Raw genomic sequence first — 27323 nt, 5'->3', positions numbered from 1 at the left:
ACAAAACAAAGCCTTGTATATTTATTCTTTGTTTTAATAGATCTCTTTCTGTTTATTGAACACATACATACATTTCCATTCGATGTGATCATGTTGCACATGTGTATATACACACTGCATGTGTGTGAGGGGCTATTTGGCTGGATCAGTGAAAACTTGGTGTAGTAGGGTCCAGGTCCTTCATTCATTGTCCATATGAGGCTAGTTAAGTGAGTTCTGAACTAAATTTGGATGCTGAAGTCTGTTTCCTATTAGGTCAACAGACATTGCTTTAAGGAGAGCCCAACACAGGAGAGGGTGTTTGGGACAATCCCCAATGAAACCACTCCTAGCATTTTTGCTGGGAACTGGACTCACGGGCTCATCTGCATTGTCACCTGAAGGACAGTACCCCAGTGTGGTGAAAAAGAACACACGTGGTGTGCTATCACTAACAATTCCAAGGCAACTCTAGGGAGGACAGTTCGTTGATTCTCAGGTTAGTTATGTGAAGTGTGCGTCAAAAGGCAGTTGTGTGGATACGCCAAGTGAGAACTGAGGGTTTAGGGAATACCATGCTGTACAATTGCAGCTTAGAGGTCAAACTCCAAGCTCAGTGCTTGTTTTATGATACAATGACATGATCTCCCATCATACTCTGAGACACCACGTGGTTTTGAGTGTGTCCTATGTGCTCCAACCACTCTAGATCTGTTAAGTGACATGAAGAGATTAAAATAAGGAGCGTGATTTGGACCTGAGAATGTAGGAGGGAAGGAAAAATACTTTACGTGTTCAGAGCCACCTCAGACCCCAGTCAGTACTTGGTAGAGAAGGAAGTCAGGGGATGATGCTCTGGAAGGAGCGCGTGTAAGGAAAGCCCCCAGGAGGAAGACTCATTTCTTCAGACAATGTAGGGAGTCTTTAAAATAGATGAGGACAGTGTCTATATCCCCTAAGACTAAGACATGATCAAGAACAAAAATATGTCCCTGTGAATAGTGACACCGGCACCAGACAACAAGGGAAATACCACAGGAAAGTACGTGTTGTGTCTAAAGAGAGCAAGATTGTAGCATTTTGATTTAATGCTTCTGATAAAAGGTAACCATTAGGAGGCTCTGAGCGAGGCAACAGCAGATTGGAAGCATGGTTTAGGAAGATGAGTTTGGCACCACTGTATAGGAGACTGAAGTGGGCTACCTAGAGAGAGGACCAGTAGGAAGGTAGTATAAGACTCACGGCAAAAGTAATGTCTCCATGAAGAGGCACACCTGGGGGCCAGGTGGGGCTTGTGAGTGTGTTGGGATCCCACAAAACAGGCAATTAGTGTCTACAACTTGACTTCCAGCTGCTTAGCTGCTAGTTCAGGGGCTTTCGCTGGATGCCAAAGCCCTGGCAGAGGCATAATTCGGTTAGTATTGAATGTTCAGTTTTGACTATTTATAAGTTGCCAAGCTTCTTCTCTTTTGGATGGGATTCTCCGGATATGCAGTTGACTTCAATGTCTAAGGTCTTTCCTGGGATTATCCTCCAGTGGTGCAGAGTTGTTGCCCTGATTGTATACCCTCATTGGTATGTTGTCATTTCCCAAACATTCCTTTCATCACTATTAAATTATTTGCACTAAACGCTTTACACCATGATCTGCTTGTGTGGACCCCAAAGAGTTGCAACAGCACCAAAGATATTAAAGCCTGAAGTCCTATGTCATCATGTGAGATTATGGTGTCTATATAGCCATCCTGATGAGTTTACATGGAATTGCAGTATATAGGCAGACACGTGAGTCAGAACTTTTACAGACACCAGGCTCAAAATTTGGTTCAGACTAGAAGTTGAACTCATCTTAAGCTTCTTTATGGTCTTTGGTAGATAGTTAATTGGGATTGTTCAATCGAATAGCAACTGCAGAAAGTAATGTCATCCAATCTTTTCAGATATATCAAATGTTGGTTTCAAAATAATTCTTGTCTAAAGTAGAAAAATTAAGATACATACCAATATCTTACCCAAGTGCATACATCGACCCACTTGCCTATGTCGATGCCCTGCGTATTGCGCATGCCCTCATTAATTGTGAGCCAGTTAATGCCATTTGCCTATCAGAAGATTAGTAGATCATGTGTACAGCGTCATAGCTGTTCTCTGCCCAGTGAATCATTTGCTTAACTGATGACTACTCTCTCCCATTCACAGCGTTCATACATGTTACGATAATGGCATCTTCCATATTTACAGCCTACAGCTATGCCCTTACCTCTCAATTGCATTCATACATTGGCCAAACAGAAAGCTTCACCTTAGGTACTCTCCTGTCCTCACAATGGGCATGTTGACAAACCTCAAATATGTTAATAAACTACAGTAGATTGTTAAGAACAACCTTACTATTGCTGTCGTAGCACAATTGTTGGCTGGCCATCACCCTTTGAACTTCATGCATACTGTATATACTATATAACAATATTAAATGATGTTTACAAAATTTTCAAAAGACAATATGACTAAGATTGCTTATATATTAATAGAGTGACAGTTATATAAATTAGTCAGTTACAGAGAATATATTTTTAAAAATGATTTTAAACCACTCTACCTTTTGTGCTAAATTTATAGAAATTTTTCTTCATACCTTGGATGAATGGCTGATATTTGTGGGCCAAGTGTTTTATTTCTTATATACCTTTTCATTTAAGGAGATTTTTAAAGAATTTAGATAATAGAATAGAAACCACTATATAAAAGCAGAAATCAGTTGTAATTGTGTCCTTAAGTATAACTAACAACTTAAAATTTTATATATTATTTTTTTTTGGCGGGGGAGGGTTTCAAGACAGGGTTTCTCTGTGGTTTTTGGAGCCTGTCCTGGAACTAGCTCTTGTAGACCAGGCTGGTCTCAAACTCACAGAGATCCGCCTGCCTCTGCCTCTGCCTCCCGAGTGCTGAAATTAAAGGCATGCGCCACCACCACCCAGCTTATATTATTTATATAATATAATGCATTATATATAATCTAACATATAATATATAATACACAATGATATTTATAGTATATATTATATTGTACATACTATATGTGATATAATATGTAATATAATGTAATATTGCATAACTATATTGCATATACTTACATAATATAATGTAACATATTATTATATTACATATTATATAATATTAAAGACCGCAAACAAAGTTTCTGTAACACTATAACTTGAGTCCTATGTTTTTTCTGTGAAAATGTGATTATCTATACTTTGTAGGTGCTTTCTTTCTAGTAAGCTGGAAAAGAGACTAAATTGGGCTTATTTATACTGGGAGATATTCTTAAAAATTAGAGTTTAAGAACTTTATTTTAGCTTAAATATTAAACTTAAAATTTTAGTAATTTTATTTAGCTTAAATTTTGATTTTACTGATAAAGCTATTATTAATTTACCTTTATAAATTCCCCAAAACATATGTATATAGATATGCATATATTTTAATAAAGAAAAAGTACCATTGGGCTTAGCTTGTCTATTTCAAAAGAACTTCTTTGGATACCTGACTAATGTGGTAAAGGGGTATTCCTTTCCTGGTGCAACCTTAGATTGCAGGCTCACAGAGAGTGTCTTCCTAATGATATCTTTTAAGTGGGAGCACAGAGGAGAGGAGAAGAAGATGCGTTGACCAAGGAGGCCTTAGGATAGTGACAGGCACCTTGGGACATTTTATTTACTATCTCTTCTCTGACCCCATAACAATAGTTCTGGTTCATTAGAAAAATTTTGTTTAGAAATAGTTATCATGTTATTTTATAAGAGGCCAATTTCCTAGGAAAATGTCTGTTAGTGGGGTTGTTATATTTAATGCCTATCACATTGATCTGATGCGTTTCTTTTGCTTAATGACTGAACCAATCTGTTATTTTGATATTTTGGAGACACCTAATGAAAGGGCCTCATTTATAATGTTAGTCTTATTTTCTGAATGTATTTAGCGGATTTTGCATATAAATTAAGTCTAATAAAAGATCTATTTAAAGCATATATATTATTCATTAGATGGGCAAGAGAAAACCAAGTGACTTTTAGAGGACGCTTCCTGCATAGTCAGTGGTGTCCTGCCTTTGAAGAATAGCATTCTCACGTCCTGAGAGGGGAATATTTGCTGGTATTTTCTGAGCCTTTGGGTATTCTTGTGCTATATCTTGGCGCTTCATCTTCACTTTGCACACGTCTGAGCTCCCCAAGTGAGTCAAAAGCTGGTCTAAAGATCATGCGCTCCCCATAGTCCCAAGAGCGGCTTACGGTGGGTGCTGAATAATTACTTGTCGTTTGTTTCATGACTAGGTTCCTCCTCCTTCCTCTCCTCCTCTTGCTCCTCTTCTTCCTCCTCCTCTTCTTCTTGCCATTTGAAAATACATGGCAGCAGACGAAACTTAAAATGCTTTTGAATGGTGATATGGTATAGAAAGAGTCGCTAGAGGGTATTCATGAATTGCCCGGGCTACTCCTGTGGTTTATGTCTGAGCAGACATCTCAGGGGTTTAGGCTCCCCTCTGTCCCATCTGTGCTTACCTCTCTCAGCAGCATCTTTACCCTCTCAGGTTTGGTGTATGGGGAGGGACACTTTCAGTGAAGGGATGTTTCTAGCATTCCTTAGTCATTCCCTGGCCAATCCCGGGCTTTCTAATCTTGCCATGTGGGAGAACACTGCTTCTTGTTCTACAGCCCTGGTTCTCAACCTTCCTCATGCTGAGACCCCCTTAATACAATTCATCCAGTTGTGGTGAACCCCAACCATAAAGTTATTTTTGTTACTGCTTTATAACTGTAGTTTTGCTACTGTTATGAATCGTAATGTGAATTATTTTCCAGTGGTCTTAGGCGACCCCTGTGAAAGGGTCATTTGACTGGCAAAGGGATTGCAGCCCACAGGTGGAGAACCTCCACTCTAAATGAAAACCACAAATACAAGATGACGAAAACAAATTACTTTGTGCTTTCGTATTTTATTTTGGAAGAATGGTGGAAGCCGCTCTCCCAACCTCTGTAAATCTGAATACAACGTCTAGCACTTTGGGGACCCTTTGCTTGCATTGTGCCATAGGCATTGTCATCATATTTCCCATTTCTGATTCAAAATGCTAGGAATCTGGGAAGCAAAGACATCAGAATTTGGGGCCAGGGTGTGTAGCAGGTTGTTACAATTCTTACCTATTTCTGGCAATGGACTCATTAAGGAGAAAGGCCTGGTTGGGGCACCACAAACCTGTAAAGACATTTGAGGCCTCGAGAGATGTCTCCGTGAGTGAGATGCAAGTAGGATGACCCGAGTTCAAGTCTCTTAATTCCTTTGTAAAACATGGGGGCATCACTACATGAGCCTGTTCCTCTAGTGGTGGGGTAGGGGAGGGACGCAGCAGAGACAGGAGGATCTTAGAACTTCGCTGGCTAGTCTGCCTGGCTGGATCGACACTCATCAGGTTAAGTTAAAGATGCTACCTCCAAAAATAAGTAAAGAACAACAGAGGAAGATGCCTGATGTGGTCATGTGCACACACATTCCAAAGACCTTCGGTCCCAAAGAGAGCCCTGAGCACCTGAAGGAGATGTAATGAGAAAAGGATGATGGGAAAAGTACAGAAGTTAAATTCTGGAACGTGGCAGTTTCCCCAGGATGAAGCACAGTGTGACTTTTCTTAGTGTGGTGAGTCACACTCGAAGTAGGGGTCTCCTGAAAGGCAGCTTCAGAACTTGAAAAGTCAAGCTAGTTTTCTGTGTGGTGATATTACCACTACGGCTCATAATCCCACAGGACGGAAAGAGGTACTTTTCTATTTCCAGGGTGAAATGGGGGGTGAGAGATGAAGAGAGAAAAGATCAAGTCATTTCTGATAAACCAGAAGACACTCTGATGGATGAAAGTGTCCATGTTTTCTGGTAGCTGGATGAAACAAAGTACCCGACAATATGCCGCTCGTCTGGTTCAGGCCCAGTCGAGGCCTGCCATGCCCAGATCTGGGTATCTTCTTCCAGGCATTGTAATTGTTATGTTACATAATATGTAACTATGGTTACTCCATAGCCTTGCTACAGACTGGAACTGGGCTTAAGGAGAACGAATGAGGTAGCATGCTGTTCTTAGCTTCATCATCGTTTGAGTGACAGTTGGATAGCTACTTATTCTTTTTTAGACTTTAGATTCCGTACTTCTTCCTAGCCAAACATCCATCATCACTCGTTTAGAGTGAGGAGAAGATTCAAACAGAATTTCACCATTATCTCTGGGATAAATATGAAAACGATTTTAATCAGGTTTAAACATTTTAACGGTACTGAGTTCTAATACATACTAGAACACCAAATTCTCCCCAATTACACCTCTAGCCAAGATATTTGTTGGAGATAGGGGTCTTATTGTATGTATTAAAGATTCTTGTGTATATTTATAACAAAGAAAGATACCATAACACACTCGTGGAAGTTGGACTTATGCCTTAGGATCATTCAAAGAAATGGTGAAATATCAGGCCAATTTCATAGGTAGTTTAACAGAAAATTTCCATTTGACTCTTTGATTTATTTTTTTACTGGATTAAATGGATGTCTGTTCTCAATAACTGATTGAATTGATTCTCCATATAGGTTTCTGTATGTTTTGCTTGTTTATTTTTGCAATGGCGGGGTTCAAAGCCAGCTCCGTGTACATCCACCGCTCTGTGCTTCTAACCCTAACTTTGGATTCAGTACCAAAGGCATTTGGTGTAGAGAAGCCTCATGCATTTGATTTCCTTTCGACTTCTCTATCCTGAGCAGTTTTGTTAAGTAAGCTTCACTTTGGGGGAACTGAAAGTTCAATTATCCCCTGTTTGAACATATACATAAAGTTCTGAGTATTTCACGGCAGGATAGAAGGACAATCTGTTAATCTCTCCATCTTCCCTCTCTTAGTGCAAGAGGCTTGTGAAGGAATGAGCTGGTTTTTAAAATCCTGTTGAGTTATATGCCTTTTCTGTCATCCCTATTTCTGTGGCATCTCTGTGTCCTGAGGGACATTCAGAGAAAACCAGGACAAAAAGAGCCACGAAGTGCACAGATGGATGCTCTGTGAAGCTGGAGAAGTAATATGAGTGATTTCAAAGGTTTCACAGTGCTTTTTCTGTTAGAATTTTGGTTTCCAGAAGAGAGAAATGTTTGTTTCTAAACAGGAAAATACAATGTTTCAGAAATAATTAGATATATCTATGCACATATGTGCACACAGTGTATGCGGTAAAATCCACAGGTTTTAAAAGGACAATGTTGTGGTCATCAGAACGTAGTTTACTTCCATGACAGCATTTGGGCTGACTTTCCTACAAGTTGGGTATGTGCACTAGGAAGCCCATTTTTCTTCCAAGAGGGAAGGCAGAGCAAGGCGGCCCCACTTGCTGGCTGTCCAGAATGATAGCCATCCCATCGGCTGGTTTGCTTTCTCACCCATGCCCACTGGTGTAAAATTGGAAGGAAACATGCACACGGTTATGGTCCAACCGCGGTCCAAGCTCACTGGTGTGAACTACAGCATCTACTGGGAAGGAATGCCAGCTCCAGCTGTTGCAAGGTTTGGTAAGCATCAGTTCTTTGACCTTGCTGAGAACGGAGCATGTTCTAGAGCTGAGGAAGCAGAGGAGAGCATCAGGATGTGGGAACACCAAATGGCACACTGGATTGCCGTCAGGATCCCGTCTGTGGCATCAAAGGTTTACATGAGGCCCCAAACCAAGAATTCTGTTTTGAAAGGCTTATTTCCGGTAATGGGCATGTCTCATTGAGAGAGCTGCAGTGTGCTTCTGGCTATACAAATGGTGCCAATCGGGAGGTAATTATGAGAGATGGTCACTTAAATACATTTTATGCTTTTACGTCCCCATCTGCTTTTATCCCTGCCTGTCATAAGTGGAGGAAATGAACTTCCTATAGCATGCTTACCTTTTTTTTAAGGTAACTTCTCTCTATGGCTGGAGACTTAATTTCTATTATATTCACTCTGCCACAGAAATACTTAATGCCAGGAAGAAGATATTTACTGGAATCCACAAGTCCAGGACTCATCATGATTCAGTGTGAAATCCACTGCCCTTTGCTCCCCACCCCCTCTTGGATGGGAATGAAATGTGCCTTAAACTGAACTGAAATACATCACGTGCAGCAACAGTGGGCCCTGGCGTTGCCTCTATTCCCGGTGTGAAATCGATACACTATCTTTCCTCCTGACCTGCTTTGTGACCCCCATTGCAGCTTTCATGCTGAACAGCAATTGCTTTGAACAGTCCGGGTCTGCCACAGCTCACAAATGATTCTCAGCTTCTGTCTAAAACTGGCGCAGATAACAAAGGCTTGATTTTAAAGAATGCCGTCTTCGTCGTCCTCTAATTATGAATTACACGAAAGTGCAAGCCCTTCTATTATTAAACACTTTCAATAGCAGGCATGGTCCATGTACAAGCTGCACGCTGGGGCCCGGGAACAGGCATTTCCATTTCGCTGCCCGAGTTTGGCTTGATAGAGAAGGAGAGCAAGATGTTTTTATAGGCTCCGTCATTTCCTTAGTGAATTCTGTTTGGTGAGCTACTGCGGTTTTTTTTTTCTTATGGGAGGCTCCGTATACTTTTTTCTTGGGGAAATATTTTTAATATGAAGTTTTAAGGCCATGCATTAAAAGGGACCATTTGACAAATGTTTGGTTTTTTATTAAAGTGCTTTTGTTTGATTAATAAAATTCCAGCATTTGACTGTTAGAGTTTACTTTCTAGAAGTAGCACTAACACGTGGAGATTTTGCTCATTTTAATCTCCTTGTGATGGAATAGGGGAAACAGAAATATCTTTCCATGGCATTTTAGCCATTTCCGTCCGGCTATTGAATGAGAGTTTATATTTTATCATAATAATCACTATAAGCACATATTAATTATGCAGATTAATGAGTTCCAGCCTATTGCTGTATATATACCCACCATGCATTGGTTATACCACTGTCCTTCCAAAAATGTCTTTTTAGTCCCTCATATTCTGGAAGAATTTACGTCATCTAGGGAATAATAGACGTTTTTATGTATGTTAAGAAAATATCCACTTAGCTAGCTGGGTAGCTTTGCTCTGCCAGACCAGAAATCTGAAGGATGACAGAGTTTCCGTGTGTAGGAGAGGCATTTATTAGACATCTTTGAGTGAACTGGATTTCAAAGCAGAGTTTTAGGTGCTGTGTAAAACAACCATGTATGAAATGGGTCAAACCACAGCCAGAGACATGGCCCATTGATTAAGAGTGCTTACTGCTCTTGCAGAAGATATGAACTCACTTCTCAGTACCTGTGTTTGGTGGCTCAGAACTTCCTGTAAGTGGCTCCAGGGGATCCAAAGCCTCTGGCCTATGTGGGCATTCTTACTTATCCATATACACCCCCCACAAACACACTAAATTAAAAAATAAAAATTAGTCTTTAAAGTTAGTCATTCTTATGCTTCTTTCTTTTCTACTTTCTTCTTTCTTTTCTTTTTTCCTTCTTTTTTGGTTTTTTGAGACAGGCTTTCTCTGTGTAACAATCCTGGCTATCCTGGAACTCACTTTTTAGACCAGGCTGGTCTCGGACTCACAGAGATCCGCCTGCCTCTGCCTCCGGAGTGCTAGGATTAAAGGTGTGTGCCACCACCTCCTGGCTTCTTGTGTCTTTCTTAACATTATTAAAGTTAAATCAGTTTAATTGTTCAAGTGGTTTTAGTGAGAAATGTCCCCCAGAGACTCACAATTTTTACCCTGGATCCCCATTGGTGGCACTGTTTGGGGAGGGTTAGGAAGTATGGCCTTCCTGGAGAAAGTATGTTATGGGGCATGGTTTTGAGATCATAGTCTCCTCCTACTTCCAGTTTGCTCTCTGTGTTTCATGTTTGAGGTTCACATGTGGTTTCTTAGCTTCCTGTTTCTGCTGCCACAGTGCTGGACTCTGATGTCTCTGGAATTGTCAACCCCAGTGAACTTTTCTTTTTTCTTTTCTTTTTTTTTACCCAGTGAACTTTCCTATAAGTTCGTCTGATTTTTTATCACAACAAAAAGTAATATAATAGCGAAAGGCACATGCACTCTGCAAAATGGTTTGCAATCAGTGGTCCTTTACCGTACACATGGATCCCGGGAGTGGTCTGTCCATCTACGGCCATCACTCTCCTTCCTCGAGTGCAGTGTAATGTCAGAAAGAAGGACGTTTGTGTTCTGAGGTGTATCCCTACCCCCTTGCCTCTGGCAGCTGTGGACTTCACTCCATCTCTAACCTCTTGTCTCCCCTGTTCTCTCACCTCTCAGATAAGGTTAGTGAGTGCGATTATCGTTAACACCCTTTCCAGTTGCCCACTTGTGTATCTATAACGCTAATAAAAACCCTTCACATTATAAATAATAGTCATTTTCCTAACTTTTAAAAATATTTTCCCCAAGCATCTGACCTACTTAGGGCCTATTAAATAAGTAGGGCTTGACAAAGAGTACATAAGCAAGTTTAGCGAGGCTGCTGTGGGAGTCCATGCCAGGATTTTAAGTGGCTGGAGTCAGCTGCTTGCCATCTCAGAGCTTTCTGGGTAGATGTGAAGATGAAGGTGAGGGTCGTTTATTAATGTCTGATTTCCAGAGCTAGGAGTTTGCTATCATAGACCATTCTCTTAAAAAGTCTTGCTTTTTTCTTTTTAAATTATGCGTGGGGAATGCCTGTGTAGGTGTGTGTGAGCATAGGTGCCCACGGAGGCCGGAAGTCCCTGGAACTGTAGTTCCTGGTGGTGTGAGCCACCCCACATGGGTGCCGGGAACTGAACTCAGGCTTTCTGCAAGAGGAATCCCGTGTTCTACCTGCTGAGTCAGCTTGCCAGTTCTTGCAGGCATTTTACTAAAACACATGTAGTTTAAAGCATCTAGTCATCTGTTTCTTGTTCTGTTTAATAAAAATTATGCTACTCCACGCTGGTTTCCGGTCGGTCCTATTAAAAAGCAGTGTTTATAAGGTATGAGCATACATACTTCAGTACACTGCCATGAATGCAGAGCAGGAAGACTTCCTGCGATTTGGGTGGGAGAGGATGTTGACTTCTTCCCAACATGGAAGTAGCGTGCATCATTTGAGTTCAAAAATTGAAAGTTTAATAACTGAAAGCCATTCTTCCGCAAGGTAGGGAGAACAGGGATAGAACGGTCATGGGAGCCGGTCATACAACTCCTGAGACAACCCTAGAAGAAACCAAAGTCAGCGTACTTCAGAAATCACTGCACGGCCCTCTTCTTGGCCACTCTGATCCTAACGTTCGCAGTGTGGATTTAGCGTAAGCATGTAGAAATGGGTAAATGGGTAAGGAAAATAGAGTCTATTCACCATAGAGTCATAGTCAGCCATCAAGAGCAAACTCATGTCATTTGCAGGAGTGTGGTTCAAGATGGACAGCATTCTATTTAGCGAAATTTGTCAGACAAATAGCATGTTTTCTCTCCTATGTGAAACCTGGATTTAACATACACATACGTCACAGACACATGTATGCACATGTGAAAAGAGGATGGAGATTTGGTGGATAGGAAGACTAGCAATAGAAGGAGGAAGAACAGGTGAGGATAAAGGAGAGGGGTAAATATGATCAAAGTAGATGCCATTCTTAAGTGAAAATGTCATAAAATTCATCACTTTGCACAATGAGTATATACTAATAAGAATATAAAAAGGAACATTAAATGCTCATCATATTCCTTTCCCGAATCAGTTACACTTTCTTCTTTTGGGGACATTAAAGGTGATTTTTAAAGGTTAGTGGAAATTTCTAAAACACCTGCAGCAATATACCAAGGACAGACCATGCAGTATTGTGTGTCTGCATGTCCTAGGTGTGAGCACCTGGGTGCTGGGGCTTTGGGAAACTGTTAGCTGTAGAAGCTGCTCTTCTGCTTCCAGGCAGGACAGTCCTTGGCACACCAGGTCTTCATGGCACCTGTGGGCATGTTCTGACTCGATGATTTGTGTAAGCACAGTCATTAGATGTCGGATGTGGCAAGGGAAGAAGCAGTTTGGGATGTGGAGTCCTCTGTATGGAAGGACTTGTGAGGGAATAGACGCGCTCACAATGAGAAGGATGATCTCACAAGCCGTGAGAATGCATCTGTCTATCCCAGTGTGTAAGCGACCTGCAGGTCATTAGAGGAAAATCTTGTTGATAGAACTAGCCAAGCTGACATAGAAAATTGTCCGAGAAAAAACTCTGCCAAGACAGTCAGTGCCATCGAGACATAGTTCTCATGCCCTTTCCCATGCTGTTTAGTGGCGCACCTTGTAGCATGGTTCTTCTTTAACATGGGGCTTCATTCAGCCGTTTGATGGTGACAGTCACATTGTCTGTGATCACGCTTTATAACATTGCAGTTTGAGAGTCTGCTATCTCAACTGCAGGTTTTTAGGAGAGAGAGAGAGAGAGAGAGAGAGAGAGAGAGAGAGAGAGAGAGAGAGAGAGAGAGAGAGTAAATCGTAGTTCTAATTTGGTGGCGATTCAGCTTTACCAAGTTAAGAGAAGCCTTCCATTCTCTGTAGTTATTTTGAGACAGGCTAGCATGGAAGTGTGGATTCTTGATACAGAAAAATATAAACTTTTACATGGGGCCATTTTTTTTCCTTTAAAGAAGACAGTGCTAATAAATCTTGCTGTATCAAGACCTTGAAAGAAACTGAAAATATGTACAGATCTCAAATATACCCAAGAAAAGTACTTTATATTACCCCGCTGCGGCTGCTCCTTCGTAATGGAGTTTTAGTTGAATGTAATCTCCTCCACTCAAATTTATTTTTGAGAAATTGCCACCCTGAAAGCTGAAACCGTTTTTGTCATTCAAAAGAAGCGGAGGATCAATACGGAAGCTCTCCTGCTAGTTGGTACAGTCAACTTTGGTGTTAAAAGATTTATGATAAGAACATATTTCTAAATATATTACACAGCATCAGTGGAGTAAAACCCCAAGATAAAACTTTTTTTCATGGAGAAGGAGGTGGTCTGTTTATTATTGTAATGCTACACTAAACTATAACTCAGTGATATTTTATTCCAATTAAGTCCTCCTTAGTAGTAATCCTTTTTTATGATGAGCAAAACTGAATAATTCGGGGTATGTTGCCTCCAATGAATTGTTGTATAACAAGACTTGATGGTAATTCTACCTTTTCCAAAATCTGATATCAGGCAATTTATCTTCTAAATAATACTCCTGAGTGCCAACATGGAAATGTTTTGGCTTCAGCCCAAATCAAACTTGAGGAAGCGGATTCTCCCGAGCATTTGTCTAACTCTGTAAATTTAATTGTTATAATGAATAGAATACATGTGTCAAGACGACTTGTGCTTTTAGCTGTTCACTTCTCCTCCTCAGCAGAGAGAGCAACACGACAAAGACTGTTAACTCTTAGTGGAACTTGGGGGGAGGAAGGAGGCGCAGAAGAGAGGACACGAGGGCGGAAGAGTCACTGTTTGTAAAGTCCCCGTTCGAGTTAATAATCTCTCAGCAGTTCAGAGAAAAATGCTGCTAGGAGACAGCAAAACGATGGACGGGAAATTTTAAAAATCTGCAAATATTTGTCGTAAAAACATGATTTTTGGATTAAAAAAAAAACACACTCAAGGGGATGTGCTCCAATCTCCTTCATATTGTCTTTAACTATTATTTTCCTTCCTTTACCTATCTTCCTACTTAGCATGTTTCTAAATTGGCTTTCATACAGTATCTTTCCATAGATGATGGAATCCAGTGTCCCGTCCAGGTCAGAGGTTAAACAGAGGTAATGTGCAAAATTATTTGGGGGGGGGAATGCATTTCTTTAAAAAAAAAACTGAAAAAATGGAGACCAAGATGACCATAACCTCTTGCCTTTAGTTTTAATAACAGAATTAATTTTAGTAACAGAATAATTAACATGAAACAACAGCTATTGATAATTTCAAGTGGCTTATCAAAGGCCGTTCTCTGCCGTTTTGTTTCTCTACTTAGGTGTGCCCAGGTTCTCAGTCTTTTCTACCCATGTGCTTTGAAACCATCAACTATAATATTTTGCTCATATTTCTGATGGTCACAATTCTTGGAATACCTGGACATTTCTTCTGTTGTGTGCTTAGCACAGTTATTACTGTCAAGTGTGACCAGATGCATGTTTGTAACCGCAACTCCTACTTTCAGTCAGTTTGGGGAAGACTGGGTACTTTTCAGTTCGACTTACTAATTCAGAACTAATGAAGCTATAAACTTGTGCATGATGCAACATGTGTAGTAATATGAGCGGCGGGGCTGCGTCCCCAGCACCCCAGCCACCTGGCTAGCTTATGCCCCAAAATAACAACACACAAATTGTATTCATTTAAACACTGCTTGGCCCTTTAGCTCTAGCCCTTACTGGCTAATTCTGATATCCCAATCAACCCATCTCTAATAATCTGTGAGCACCGGTCTTACAGGGAAAGATTCAGCATGTCTGACCTGGTGGCTTGCTTCATCGTGCGCGTCTGCCCGGGAGAGCGGAGCATGGCCTCTCTGCTCCAGAGAGCAGAGATGTCGAGTCTGAGCTCACTTCCTCTTCCTCCCAGAGTTCTGTTCTGTTTACTCCTCCCACCTATCTTCTAACCAATGAGGACCAAGCAGTTTCTTTTTATTTAACCAATGACCTTCCTCCATCAAACATGGGATGAATTCCAGCCTTAAGAACTTGCAGGGCGAACCAGTTATTAGTTGGACTACAGGAACATTGCAATAGAGCTAGGTATGGAGGCTTCTGGTAGCTCTCAAGAGGAGTAGATCTAGCAAAGGAATCTCAGACTGCAGAAGAGCTCGCTTTTGCAGGATAAGTAGGAGGAGAAAAGTTGGCTAGCTGCATTATCAGGTGAAATTCAGAGGATTTTAATGCATAAAGTGCAGTAGCCAGAAGAACACGGAAGTCTGTTGAACATTATTTGACAGCCTCAGTTGAAGGGAACTCTGCCATTCATGTTTTTCTTGTCTGCCTGGTCAAAACTGGTGTGTTGGTTACTTCTGAAGAACTCCTGGGAAAGGAAAATTAGGTCAGAGCACAGCCAGTGCACAAAAGTCTGGGCCCATGAAGGGCTTCAACTCATTCCTGCTCTTCCTGTATTAGGAAGACCATAGTCAGGTGGTCATGCCTAACTGCAATAGAGACTATATACCTCTGTTACCATGACTACCAAGGGATCTCTTGTGTTATCCAGGACTAAAAACAAAGTTTCGAAAGTTGCTTTTCCCCATGTGAGTGTGTGTGTGTGTGTATGTGAATTTATGACATTTTATTATAAACATTCTATTGCTTGAATTTTAAGGTATGAACTGAGATGTTCTTTAGTGGTAGGATACTTGCTTAGCATCTGCGAGACCCTGGGTTTAGACCTGCAGATATCAAAAGATTTGTGATCTGTGAAGTGTTTGTCCTGTCATAATCTGGTTGGGAAAATTTCCATTTCTCAATATATTTTTGGTCTGTATCACAAAATCGGTTTAATTCTAATTTATCTAGCAAGAGCTCCAAAGCCTGAATACTAAGTGCTTCCCTAGCATGTTGGTTAGCAAAGTAAAACCCTGGCTGATGGTAGGATGTAGTCTTTGCCTTGGACTTAGCTACATTGTGTAGAGATAAACCTTATACTGTTGACTTTTCAGGCCTCATTTCTGTTTTTGTCAGGAGTATTACTAAGTATAGTTCAGTTGGGCAAGAATAAGAAGGGTCCGATGGTCATTTCTCTGAGTTGATTATTTTTTTGCACCTAAAATAGCTTGAAATCAGGTACAAGAAGGAGACCCTAGTTACGTCTTAAGACTATGTAGAAAGTGGTTAATCGTCTAATGCCGCAGTTCTCAACCTGTGGGTTGCAGCCCCTTTGGGGGTCAAATGACCCTTTCACAGGGGTTACCTAAGACCATCAGAAAACACAGACTTGACATTATACATCATGACAGTAGCAAAATTACAGTTAATGAAGTAACAATAAAAATAATTTTACGGTTGGGGGGTCACCACGGCATGAGGATCTATATTAAAGGGTCACAGCATTAGGAAGGTTATTATCTACTCCCCGATGGAGGATGCATTTATTTTTAGAGCCTTTGGACTAAGGAGGAAACCTGGGCTGAATTGGGATGGATGCCCATAGCCTGAAGATATGCCTAAGCTTTTCCTGGGGTGGTTTTGGTTATTAAGGCTTGAACCACAAAGTCAGCAGCATAGATCTACATCTCTGTACACCTTCATTGTCCTTTTTATCTCTTCAACAGTTTTTAGAATTGAAAGTCTAAGACATAAATCATATCGTCATTTCGAGTTCACACGTCAGCAACAATCAAACAATGAAACTTTACGGGAGAATTTTTTGTAGCATTTGAATGAAACATGTGTTCTCCTTGCTGATACTAAACTCAGAGTAATGAGCTCAGTCAGTTTTGAGAGTTACATGCAAGTCAACCCGAAAGAGTCAAATGGAGATAAAATGGCTTGCTAAGATGTGTGGGTGTTGGGCAGGTCAGAGTGAGTCAAAATAAGGCAAGCTTTAGTGGCACACCGTGGTTCTGGGGAGACTTTTGGAGGTGGTGGTTTCTCTTAGTCACACGTGCATTTCTGTGATGAGCTTTAGACAGCTTGTTAAGGGCAAACGTTTATTTCTGAACCATTTTGCATTGTTCTAGTCCATGACCTCTAACCCTGTCTTTTCATTCAATAACAGGATACTGCGTTATTACCGAATGTAAGTCCCCAGGCAAGCCTCTTACTTCATGGCTAGAACCTAAAACTGAGTGAAGAAAAGGCCATGGTCTCACAGACCTTTTCAGCCATTGCCCCAGTGACTAAAACCACAAGGCGCAGGTCCTTGTGCGACATTCCAAAATTAGGCCATAGCATGATACCATCACGCTGACTTTTAAAATGTTTAAATGCTGGAGCGGCCAAGGTGAATCTAGAAGGGGAAGGAGGCTGTAGCGCTTGAGTATGGCAGTCCACATAGCCTACACCCAGATCATGGTGTAAAGAAGATCTCTCTTAGAAATATATGGAGAGCACAGCATATAGGCTTTGTGACTTCTGAGAAGTAGAAAATAAGGAAAGGAAGAAACTTAGGAGCCAGTTGTGGGTCTGAAACCCGGGGAAAGGCATGGAGCTGTAATGGGGTTATCTCAGCGTCGGTAGAAGAGTTAGCTACTCGTGCAGGACGGGGAGGGGCTCGGCATTCCAAAGATCAGGTGGAAGTTCTAAGTAGAGACGGATGGGTTAAGAGTTTGGGTTAAGATGAGAGCTGAAGATGGAGAACTGGAGGCCATTAGGAAGCAGGTAAAATTTAAAGCCACGGGCTAAAATTGGCCTGAAGAGGGGTACAGTGGCTACAGAATAAAATTGGCCCTTTGCACCTCATTTTCCCATTGATGCTTTTAATAGTTTTAATCATCAATTTCAGTGCCATGGTGTGTCTTCAATCCTATACAAAGCTAATCAGTATTGATGCAGTGAGTTTGTCAGCAATATGAAAATTAAAATTTGAATTCTGTTTCCAAATGTCAGCCCCTTCTTGCTGTACTCACTAATATTCTTTCCTGCGGAGGACAAGCATTAGGAGGGAAGCAGCTGGTAAGCAAGGCTTAGTGATATTGGAGGCTAGAGTCTGAGCAAGTCTTCATTTAAGCATGTGAAGCTGTTTAATGATTTACATATTTCTAATGAGCCTTGGACACATGGTTGTTCTACTAAAGGAATGCATTAATAGAAACATGTCCATCCCCGCCCAACTGAAAGAGATGCAATAAAGAGATTGGCCAACAGGCCCTCCTAACACAAAGCTTAGGTTTCTTAGGAGCTGGGAAAAAAGTCGGTAGCGTGAAGGATGCCAGTCTGCATCTGTGTGCTTTCATCCCTGGGTTTCTGCTGTGTCTTGATCGTCTTTGTCTCAGTTTCCTTATCGAAAGTGTGGGTTGTGTGAGACGTTTTCCTGCTTTGAAAGCTGTCCATGTGGGGTTCACCGTATAGAATATGATGCGTTAATGGACGACAAAGTCAATGCCATCTTCAGAATTTCGGAATGTTTGTTTGGGATGACGTAGAATTAAACTTTTAGTAGAAATTGCTTTGGGGATAACAATTTTTGAGTAGGCTGCCATTTGGAGGGAAAGTATGGTCTTCAGGTCCTAGGAAAGAATAATCTAGAAGCCTGAACCTGCTTACTCATCAGTTGTGTGAAATAAATGTTTTAATTTATTCATTTTTAAACACTTTACTAAAAACAATACATGTTTATTGTGCAGACAGTGTTCGGGGCTGTCAGATGTCCACAAATGTGTCACTTACTCCTCTTGGTTACCTAATGTTCACACAGAATCATTTCTGCTGTGGTCCGACTCCTGGAACAGACTCCTTGTGGGATAAATATTCTAGAGACTGTTGACAGTAACTCATTCCAGAAAGATGAATGATAGGGGCTTCCCGCTGGGGATTGTTCTTCTCACTTTGTGTGCCTAAAGTTGGGCTGTGCCTCCAGGACTCCAGGAACAGCCTTTTCAAACATGGTTCCTGCTGTTGGCGCAGCCTCTTGAGCTGCCCTGGCTTTGGGAAGACTCAAACCCATCTGCTTGTCCGCTGTGCTCTGCTCATCCTTCTCCGGTAGCGGGATGGTGACTCTGGCCATGCTTCGCTTCCATTTTTAATCTATTCTGCTTTTTAAAAAATCTAGGTGCCTGGTTTTGTCAGTCAGTGTATTTCTAGGATGCAGAGCGACATTCCTCACTGAGACTCTCCTACAGTTGTGACATTCGGCAGTGCAGGGTTCTAACACTTAGTAGACATGAACTGACCAGCACTGTTGCTTTCATTATCTAAGAGGCACAGAGCACACGGGTGAAGGAAGATGGCATCTGTAAACCTATGTGGGAAGAAAGGGCATGGATACAGAATTTCAGCTTCTTTCAGGGCACTGTTCTCTGTTTTTTTTTTTTCAAAGCTGGCTTGACCTTAGCTTCTTTGAGTAGGCACATCTCAGTTTCACTGAGTTTGTAATATCTCCTTCCAGTTATCTGGGTCATGTGACCAGATGGCTCTAGGGTTTAGGTAGCATGTTTGATATGCCTGCACAGTGATCAACAAAGATAGCAGTTGAATTGGTTGAATAAGTGAGTTATTACGATCATAATGCTTTGTTTCATTCCAGATACCATGATGCAGGTCTACCATAGTATAGTGAGCACAGGATGTTGTTATTGTCATTGTAGATTCAGAGACGTTCACTGTCTGTTTGGCAAAGTTTGAATTTGCATAGGTGTCTGTCTAGTTTCCTAGCTATGGATCCTAAACATTATGTAGACATATCTTCTAGAAAACGGGCAAATGTGGGCAGCCTCAGAGTTCAGGAAAGAGACAAGAGCAAGGACAGAGAGAGGACCTCATCTCGTAGCTTCCCTTTGGTCTGACTCAAGGGAGTCTGCAGCAGCAGCACTAGGTCTTTCTTCGGATGCTTTTCAGTTTCCCTGTTAGACTCTTTTGTTTGTTTATTTTGCATTCAACTTATGATCATGTAAAGCTTGTTGGCAGTCAGGAGTCAGTATGAAAGGTGGAAACACTTCCTGTAGTGTGGAGGAGCTTCTGGCTGGTACCACCTGCTGGAAGGGTCTGATGGGAAACGGAATCCATCCATGATAAATCCATCCTTACTCTTTTCCAGTAGAGTCTGCCTTCTAGTAGTTTCCCCAGGAGAGTTCCCTTTTGCAGTGGTCTCCCTTTCCAAGATTGGCGCTTAAGAACCCTGTTCTAGAACATGCTAAGTGGAAGTTTGGACTGTCTCGGAACACGAATGGCAACAAGGAGCTGGCCTTTCATTCCTGTCTAGATTTAGACCTTTGCCCCCAACCCTGTCACCTAGAATCTGTCTCTTAATGTCTTCGGCAGTTTGAAGCTAAAGCCTCTCTGTGAGCTCATACCAGATGAGTCTCTTTCGCAAGTGTTCCAAAGGTCTGAAGCTGAGTTCTCGTAGCTAGGTCTTATCAGATGATAAAGCTCCTCCCTGTTCTGGCACCTGGACTTCCTGTTGCATCCCTTCTCCAGCCTCTGTTCCATCTTACCTATGTATTTCCTCAAGGGTAGGACTGGAGCTTGGCACACTACTACTAAGAACAAAACGTGCATCGAGTAAATAAATTATTTTTGATAGAAGTTATATTAATTAACTCAGGATTAGAGGTGATGGATTATCAGGATGAAACCTTATCAATGTAACTGCGAGAAACTTTAAAGCACTGCAGAAACATGGAAGTCTTAAAGATCATATTAACAGACTCACTTTGAATAAAAGTTTCTCAGTTTATACCTGGATTCATGAAAGTCTGTGGCCCTTCAGTAACTTTGGCACCTAGGCAGATAATTCGTTATTATAAGGTGGAATTCACCATGTTTTTGATATGGGAAAGCTCAGAGCTAGGCAACTTAACAAGTATTTCTTTTAATTTTCACGTTGCTGAGTAAATACCTTCTATTATTCCAATTTTTGCATGGGACGCTGAGCCGCTCAGAGGTAACTTGCCAAATGCCACATACGAAGCAAACTCCTAACCTCATTGCCTGGTGTAGCATGTTAATGTGTTAGGGAGCCTCTTCTGAGACACTTCCTTTTTTGTCTTAGAGAAGCAGCGCACTCCGTGTCATTACACCTGATGCTATGGATGGCGCTATCAGAACTTAATGGGTAAACATTTTTTGTTTAGCATGATTGACACAACTTCCTGGCATAGAGGAATGAGAGGGAGCAAATTCCTACGGTAGAAAGACTGTTGTTCCCCCCCCCCCCCCAAACTCTTGGAGTTAAATAGGAAACATGAACAGCATTGCTATTTAGAATAGTAACTCAACAAGGACAAAGAAGATCATAGGTAGTTTTTAAATGAACATCTCATGTAATAATCATAACCTCTGTAGGCCAGATATCTGAAGAGAAAATATCCTCCAGGAGAATGGCCAAGAGTCACTGTTACCTTCAGATATTAAAGGTGGTAGTAAATTCTAGATGTATGTCTTGATGTATCTTAAAACACCACCATCTTTCGATTGTGTTGATCTGTGGTAGATTATATTGCCTGATATACGTAAATAACCATCACCACCGTCACCCAAATGTACTACCAATCCAGATCCGAGCTGTGTGCATTATAATAGGATCTCTCAGGCATGCGATGGAACAGCCTAATTGGGAAGATTAATATGAAATGACGTAGGCTGGTCTGCTATAGAGGTCCACACCATCATCCTCAAATAACAAGGGAAAAAGAAACAAATACACTCCTGTATCTTAACTCTGAGAATTGCCAGCATTTAGGAGGCACAGGCAGGGAATAAAATCCCTTGAAACAGTTGCAGGATCTGATGCGTTCCTGTCGCTCCCACATACTGGTGGAACCTCATCCAGGTGAGCCTTGTGGTCTTTGCCTCCATTTCTAACATTCCTGCAGCAAAGGAGGCAGATTTGTACCAGGGAAGTGTCTACTCTGGTAGACCAGTAGCAGTAAAAGGGCCCCAAAGGATATGTCCATAGCGGTTTCTTACTTCTGATTTTCTGTCTCTAATTTCAAGTTTCCTTGCTTTTGTGGTTTCTAAACCTGCCGTTTATATGGTTCCACTATTTTTAGAGGGTCGAATATCTTACTTATCACTGGAAACCAGGGGCCAGTTAGTTAAGGTTCCAGTTGAACGTGAAATGCGACTTCCTAAGCTTGTCATGCATCAAACTGTTATGGCTGGCAATTGTTTAAAAAAAATTCATTTTGTTATGAACTAGCCTGTTTTCAACTGGGCTGTTCAGAGATGGATTGCTTTCTGGAGTTTTTGACAGGTGTAATTGTTAAGGCGTCATCTGTTCTTGTTTGCACAAAATACATTTTAGCTAACTGTAGGACTTGCCCGCTAATCTTTCTCACATCATTCCATTCTTTGCTCGCCACTAGACAAATCCCCTGTTATTTGACCAGATGGTGGAAAATCCATTCTCATGATAAGTTGCTTCTAGTTTGCATTTAGATTACCTGCAAAAATGGAACAATTTACTACTCTGCCTCTAACCATCTCTTTCCTCCCTTTTCCCTTAGTTTGACTTCTTGTAACTAATTATTTAAATTCTGCCCTGTGAGTTAGAATTAGTCATAGCCTACACGTTCCACATGTATGTAAATGCACTTAAGTCCTCCCCCCCAGCTGTATGATGAGTCCATCTAGACAGCAGTGACAGGAAGGGAAGGGCCGCGGACTGCTTGATGGGCAGGCGCTGTGGTTCATCATAGTCCCGCGATTGAAAGGCGTATTTGAACTTTTTACTGGTAGCGTTTAACCTTTAAAAAACAAAATCCAGGTGAAGAAAATGAACTCAAAAAGCCTTTGGTTGGTAATGATCCGTTGTAGCCAGAAAGGGGAAACACTGAGTGTTAAGTGAACGGTGCCGCGGGGCTTTGTTCCCTGCAGACATTTTGTCGGTTGGTTTTTTTACACCTGGTAGTTTCCTCGATGGTATGGGGCAGGTAGACCCAACCTTTATTTTAACCCCGGCTGTCATTAGAGGGGTTGGTGAAGGGGATGGTCCATTTTATTCATTTTGTCTTTTTGTCTCTTTATGACATACCTTTCCAAGATGGTTTACAGAAAGGCCGAGAATCAGAACTGTTCTTGGTAAATGCTCCTTAGTTTCTCATTTAGTTCAGAGCAAACAGCAAAAGAGCAGAATTAAAACAAGAAGATCCTGAATAGAAATGCAGAGGAGTTCAGTGTGGTCTCACACCATATATGTTTTTTTTTTTTAAATTTGTGATTTATATCATCTGATGTCGCTGCTTCCAAACTCTTCTCAGAATGTGTTTTCGTAAACTTAATGGCTAAAACAAATTCATCAGGGCAACCCTGTAACTGCATCTTGGAAACCAGCTCGCTCTTCACGTCTAGCTGTTTACGTTTCCTGCTTTCCCAGATCAGCTTTACAATGAAATAGCACACGGGTTAATGAAAACCTCTGGAATTCCAGTGATAGTTAATGAGTACATTTATGCCAGAAGTTGAGTGCAATAATCAAATGGGGCTTAAAAATCACTTTAAACAAGGGGCAAATGATTAATTATAAATAGAACTGTTGGCCGACTAAATTTAATAAGAGATTTGGGGCCAGACTGATTATAACACAGACAATATGTTAAATAATATCAGAGGAAAGCATATAAATACAGCTCCAGGATAGAACTGAACTTTTTATAAAGTGCTGTCCCCAGGTATATTGGACTTTATGAAATATTAAGTAAACTTAATGACGTTAGAAACACACAGAAATTAGAAAAGGCTCGTCTGAGATTTTAAGAAATAAGGACAGACTGCATGATTTAATTACTATTGAAGGGGATTGTGTGGTGTGTGGTGTGTGGTGTGTGGTGTGTGTGTGTGTGAGAGCATGTGAGTGTGTGTATGGTGTGTATGAATGTGTATGCATGTGTGTGTGTGGTGTGTTTTGTGTGTGCACATGTGTGTGAGTGTATGTGTCGTGTGTGTGTGAGTGCATATGTGTGAATTGTGTGCATGTGTGTGTGTGGTGTGTGTGCGCACAAATGTATCTACGTGTGTGTGTTATATTCCTGAAGATTAGATATTCTGTTACTTTCGGTTCGAGTTATTAGAGCAAACTGCTTGGTACTCTTACTGATATTTTGTATTGATTAAATTCCATGACTTCCCACTAAAATAAAACAAGATAGGTTTCTTATTTCCTTTCCTCCTGAATGAAGAGATTTTCAATAAAAGGAAATGGTCAGAAAATGCCTTTCAGCATTTTTATGTTTGTATAAGGCAGGGAGTCTCCAATGAATTTATATGCTTAAGTGATACAAAGAAAAACTGTGTAAGCCCCCTCCATCCCCGCTGCCTTAACTGCCAGGAAGCCTGGAGCCGCTGTAATCAGCTCATCTCAGGTGCCTGTTAAGGTCTAACCCTCGGCTCCCGATGGCCTTGCCTGTGTTTTCATCCCTAATTGGGTTCAGTCCCGTGAGCTGTATTACATCCCTTTAGAAGCCAGTAGTGTACACACGCCGTAGAAATTGAATAAAGCTGAAAAACATATTAACCCAACTATGGTCTTATAGCTAATTTACAGTTGCCTCCTCTCGTAATGCATGATTGGATTAATGACAATTCTGTAACGAAAACACTAATGACATTTGCTGGTTTTTTGTTTTTTTTATAACATGTCCTTTAGAAAATATTCATAGGGACTGTAGAGTGGGTTCAACTTCAGGCCTATGTCCTGCTTTTCTTCTGCTTTTGTGACTGTGAGATTAAGGGTGAAATTGTGCGCATGAAGAACTGCAATACTTACTTTGCTCTGGCTGCAGCTCTCTGAGGTGGGAATCCATACGCTATCGTTCACGTGCCCAGCACAGTTCTGAGTAGAGCCCAAAGGGTAAAGAGGAAAAATGGTTCCATTTCAGCACACTTGTTAGCCTGCATTCTGCTTGACGGTAGAGAATCTCTAGTCATGTCTATCTGTTTTTGATGCCTCTACAGAATAACTGCGCAGCATCCCCTGCCCAACCAATCAGAATGTAGGAAAATCTACAGATATGACGGAATCTACTGTGAATCTACCTACCAGAAGTATGTTGAAATCTTTGTGAGTCTGCCTTCTGGCTCGTGCATCAGTGCTTGTGGTTGCCAGTATTCAAATAATATATTTGTGTTGAAGCCTTATTTTTATTGAATTGATTTGAGGGGGGAGGGGAGCCAAATCAAACAGAATGAAATGAAAACAAAAATTTTACCTCTAAAATCGAGGAAGGGGGGGAAGTCTATTATTTTGAAATTATGGTCGAAAAGGTTATTTTTTAAGTAGTTGTATTGAAGCTCTTAGGTAAGCCTTTTTATATTGCAGTAAACAAGTACTTATGTGCAAGAAAATCTCGGCAAAATACATCACACAGGTGCTACGCATCTCAGGGATTTGAAAGGTGTGTTACGTATAAATTAGCTGTCACTTTTTTTCAATCCTGTAATGGAATGATGAGTTGTAATTTGCATAATCCTTTAAGAAGTCAAATTATACTGTCATGTAGCAGACTTAACATGCTAGCTAAGATTTCAGAGCTTTGCAGCTAATTACTATGTACCTTGCAGGACAGTTAAATTGAAGTTGAGTCCTCTGTCTTGGCTGCCTTTTGCTCTGCCCATTACTTAACGGCATCCGCACTTTGGGTGACGCCGTCCAGGTAGACGCAGGAGGCAGCCCGTGGTCGCTATGGATGAAGTACACAGGCTGCTGTGGGGAGGAAGTGGCATTTGAACATAGCAGAATTTGATTTCTGTGGCTGTGGCTCAGAAGGAAGTTGTGTTCTGTTTTTTTTTTGTTCTCCCCCTAAAATGGTACAGCAAAGAGTCTTCTGAAAAAGAATAAAAATATATGCTTTTTAAAAGCAATTATGGAATATTGGTTGAAGAGAGATTAACATCAGTTTTCTCTGTAGAAAGTGTAAAGTAACGTTCACATGGTTGCTCGGAAGGCATTAGTCCCGGCATGCTTTGCAAATATACGGTGCCGGGATTTTGTCTTTGTACTGTTTTGGAGAAGAATGTCAGTTTTGGAAAGAATAAAGCTCCCTCCCTAAAATTTCTGAGTACAAGTTGGTGAGCTTCGCTCCCACCCATTCCTCCACCTGGTGGTGGGGCATCTACTTTCATGGCGTCCATGTTTAAGACAATCGGGAAATGCTGGAGGCTGGGAAGGCCGGGAACTGACACACAGTGGGTCCCTTGCCTTTGTGACTTCAAACAGTGTTTGATGATGACTGCATGGGTCCATATTTACCATGCTTCATCTCTGGCTTTATTTATTGATTGAATCGGTGTAACCACAGTGAAATATTATTTTCCATTCTGTGCCTCCTCCCCGCGATTACTTGAGTCTTGTGGCTAGGCTTCTGTAGTTCGTTGGTGAGGCGTAGTTCTCTTGCGGTATGTGGATATTTCGAAGAAGCCTTTTGTTGTATAGGAAGCAGTCCTTCAAGGACGTACTAAAGCACCAATTGATTGTTGACCCTTCAAATAATGGCGCCCAGCAGTCAGCTATTGTTCATTTGTAATTAAGCCTGCTTCCCTTGTCTGAAATCGCCATCTGCTTCAAGGCAGAGGCTGGTCAGTGACTGAGGAGCACCGTGGGCCGTGCGTGATTTAGTTTATGGTAAGGCCTCTCCTTTCACCCTAGGAATCATCTCCGGGGACTTTTGTTGTTGTTGTTGTTTTGAGAACCGTTGTTATCTGCCGGCGAGGTAGATGCAGTAGGAGCACAGCTGTGACGGCTGGAGATAGTCACTTGGGGGATATTCATAACAAGGAAATATTGGCAAATAAATGATGAAGAAGGGGAGGAAATCCCCATGATGTTCAAGCGGGGCTCTGTCACTGAGATGATTAATGGGGGTGGGTAGTGAGAATGCTTAACTGTATTGTCTGGTAACGTGGTAACGGGCGTGTGCATTCCACAGCACCTGTAGAGAGCGTGCTGCGTGTGCGCGTGCCGATGGGGAGTGACTGGATTCAGACCTTATTTTCCGGGGTGTTTACCTCACCTCTTTAGCATCTCTGGCTCTTAGGAAGCTGGCGTCAGTGTATGTTACAGAGACTACGTCTATTTGATCTATTTCCTAACAGTATTTACATAGCTTGGCTCTTCAGCTGTTTCGTAGGAACCATGGCATCTTTCAGTGCAGTGAGGGAATGTTACCAGGAGTAGGGAAATGGTGATCACTCGGATCTGCTTCCTAGGCAGTCAAGGACCCAAACCCTTGTTGAGCAAAGGGCTAGACTTTCCTTTGTGGTAGGGAAAGACAAGTTTCTAAAGAACCCATTGTTAGTTCTGGTGAAGGAGTAGCTGTCTTGGAAGACTGTCTAGCTTTTAGTGTCAAGTGTTTACCACCCTGATTTGATTGGCATGAATTATCCAGTTGCTTCGAGGCATCATTTAGCAACTATAATTCTTGGATATGTGGGAAAATTCCTTTGCCTCCTTGGATCTTTGTAATTACTGCCAGGCATGGTAACCGTGCAGGCAGATGACGTAGAATCCTGTCTTCAGTGAGTCTGTTGTCTGTGCTGTTGAAATGTTTTCTTGAACTCCAGGTCACAACCCAAAGAGAAGGGGTGGGTTCAATGTAGTGATAAGGTGAGCGAGAAGAGAATGTTTTCATGCGTTGTAGGTCAGCAAGTGTTTATGTATTGGTGCTTCAGTCTTGCTTCTACCCCCAGCGTGCCTTGACTCAGCTGCACATGTA

General features: G+C 41.5%; 1 protein-coding gene across 8 annotated transcripts in view; it reads left to right on the top strand.

Moving 5' to 3' along the window:
* Positions 1–27323, top strand: part of Npas3 (neuronal PAS domain protein 3) — an 801863-nt gene that overhangs the window by 82898 nt on the left and 691642 nt on the right. For 4 of the 8 annotated variants that reach the window (XM_075947916.1, XM_075947915.1, XM_075947914.1 and 1 more), the window contains exon 2: positions 24568–24657. The exons of the other annotated variants lie outside the window; for them this stretch is intronic. In XM_075947916.1, coding sequence (XP_075804031.1) covers positions 24568–24657 — 90 coding nt within the window. The remainder of the gene's footprint in view (positions 1–24567; positions 24658–27323) is intronic. 8 annotated transcript variants of the gene reach the window in all.

Source organism: Microtus pennsylvanicus, chromosome 14 (assembly GCF_037038515.1).
Source record: "Microtus pennsylvanicus isolate mMicPen1 chromosome 14, mMicPen1.hap1, whole genome shotgun sequence".
In the NCBI taxonomy this organism is placed as follows: domain Eukaryota; kingdom Metazoa; phylum Chordata; class Mammalia; order Rodentia; family Cricetidae; genus Microtus; species Microtus pennsylvanicus.
Note: the sequence above shows the minus strand (reverse complement) of the source record. Positions and strands in the feature narration are given on the sequence as shown.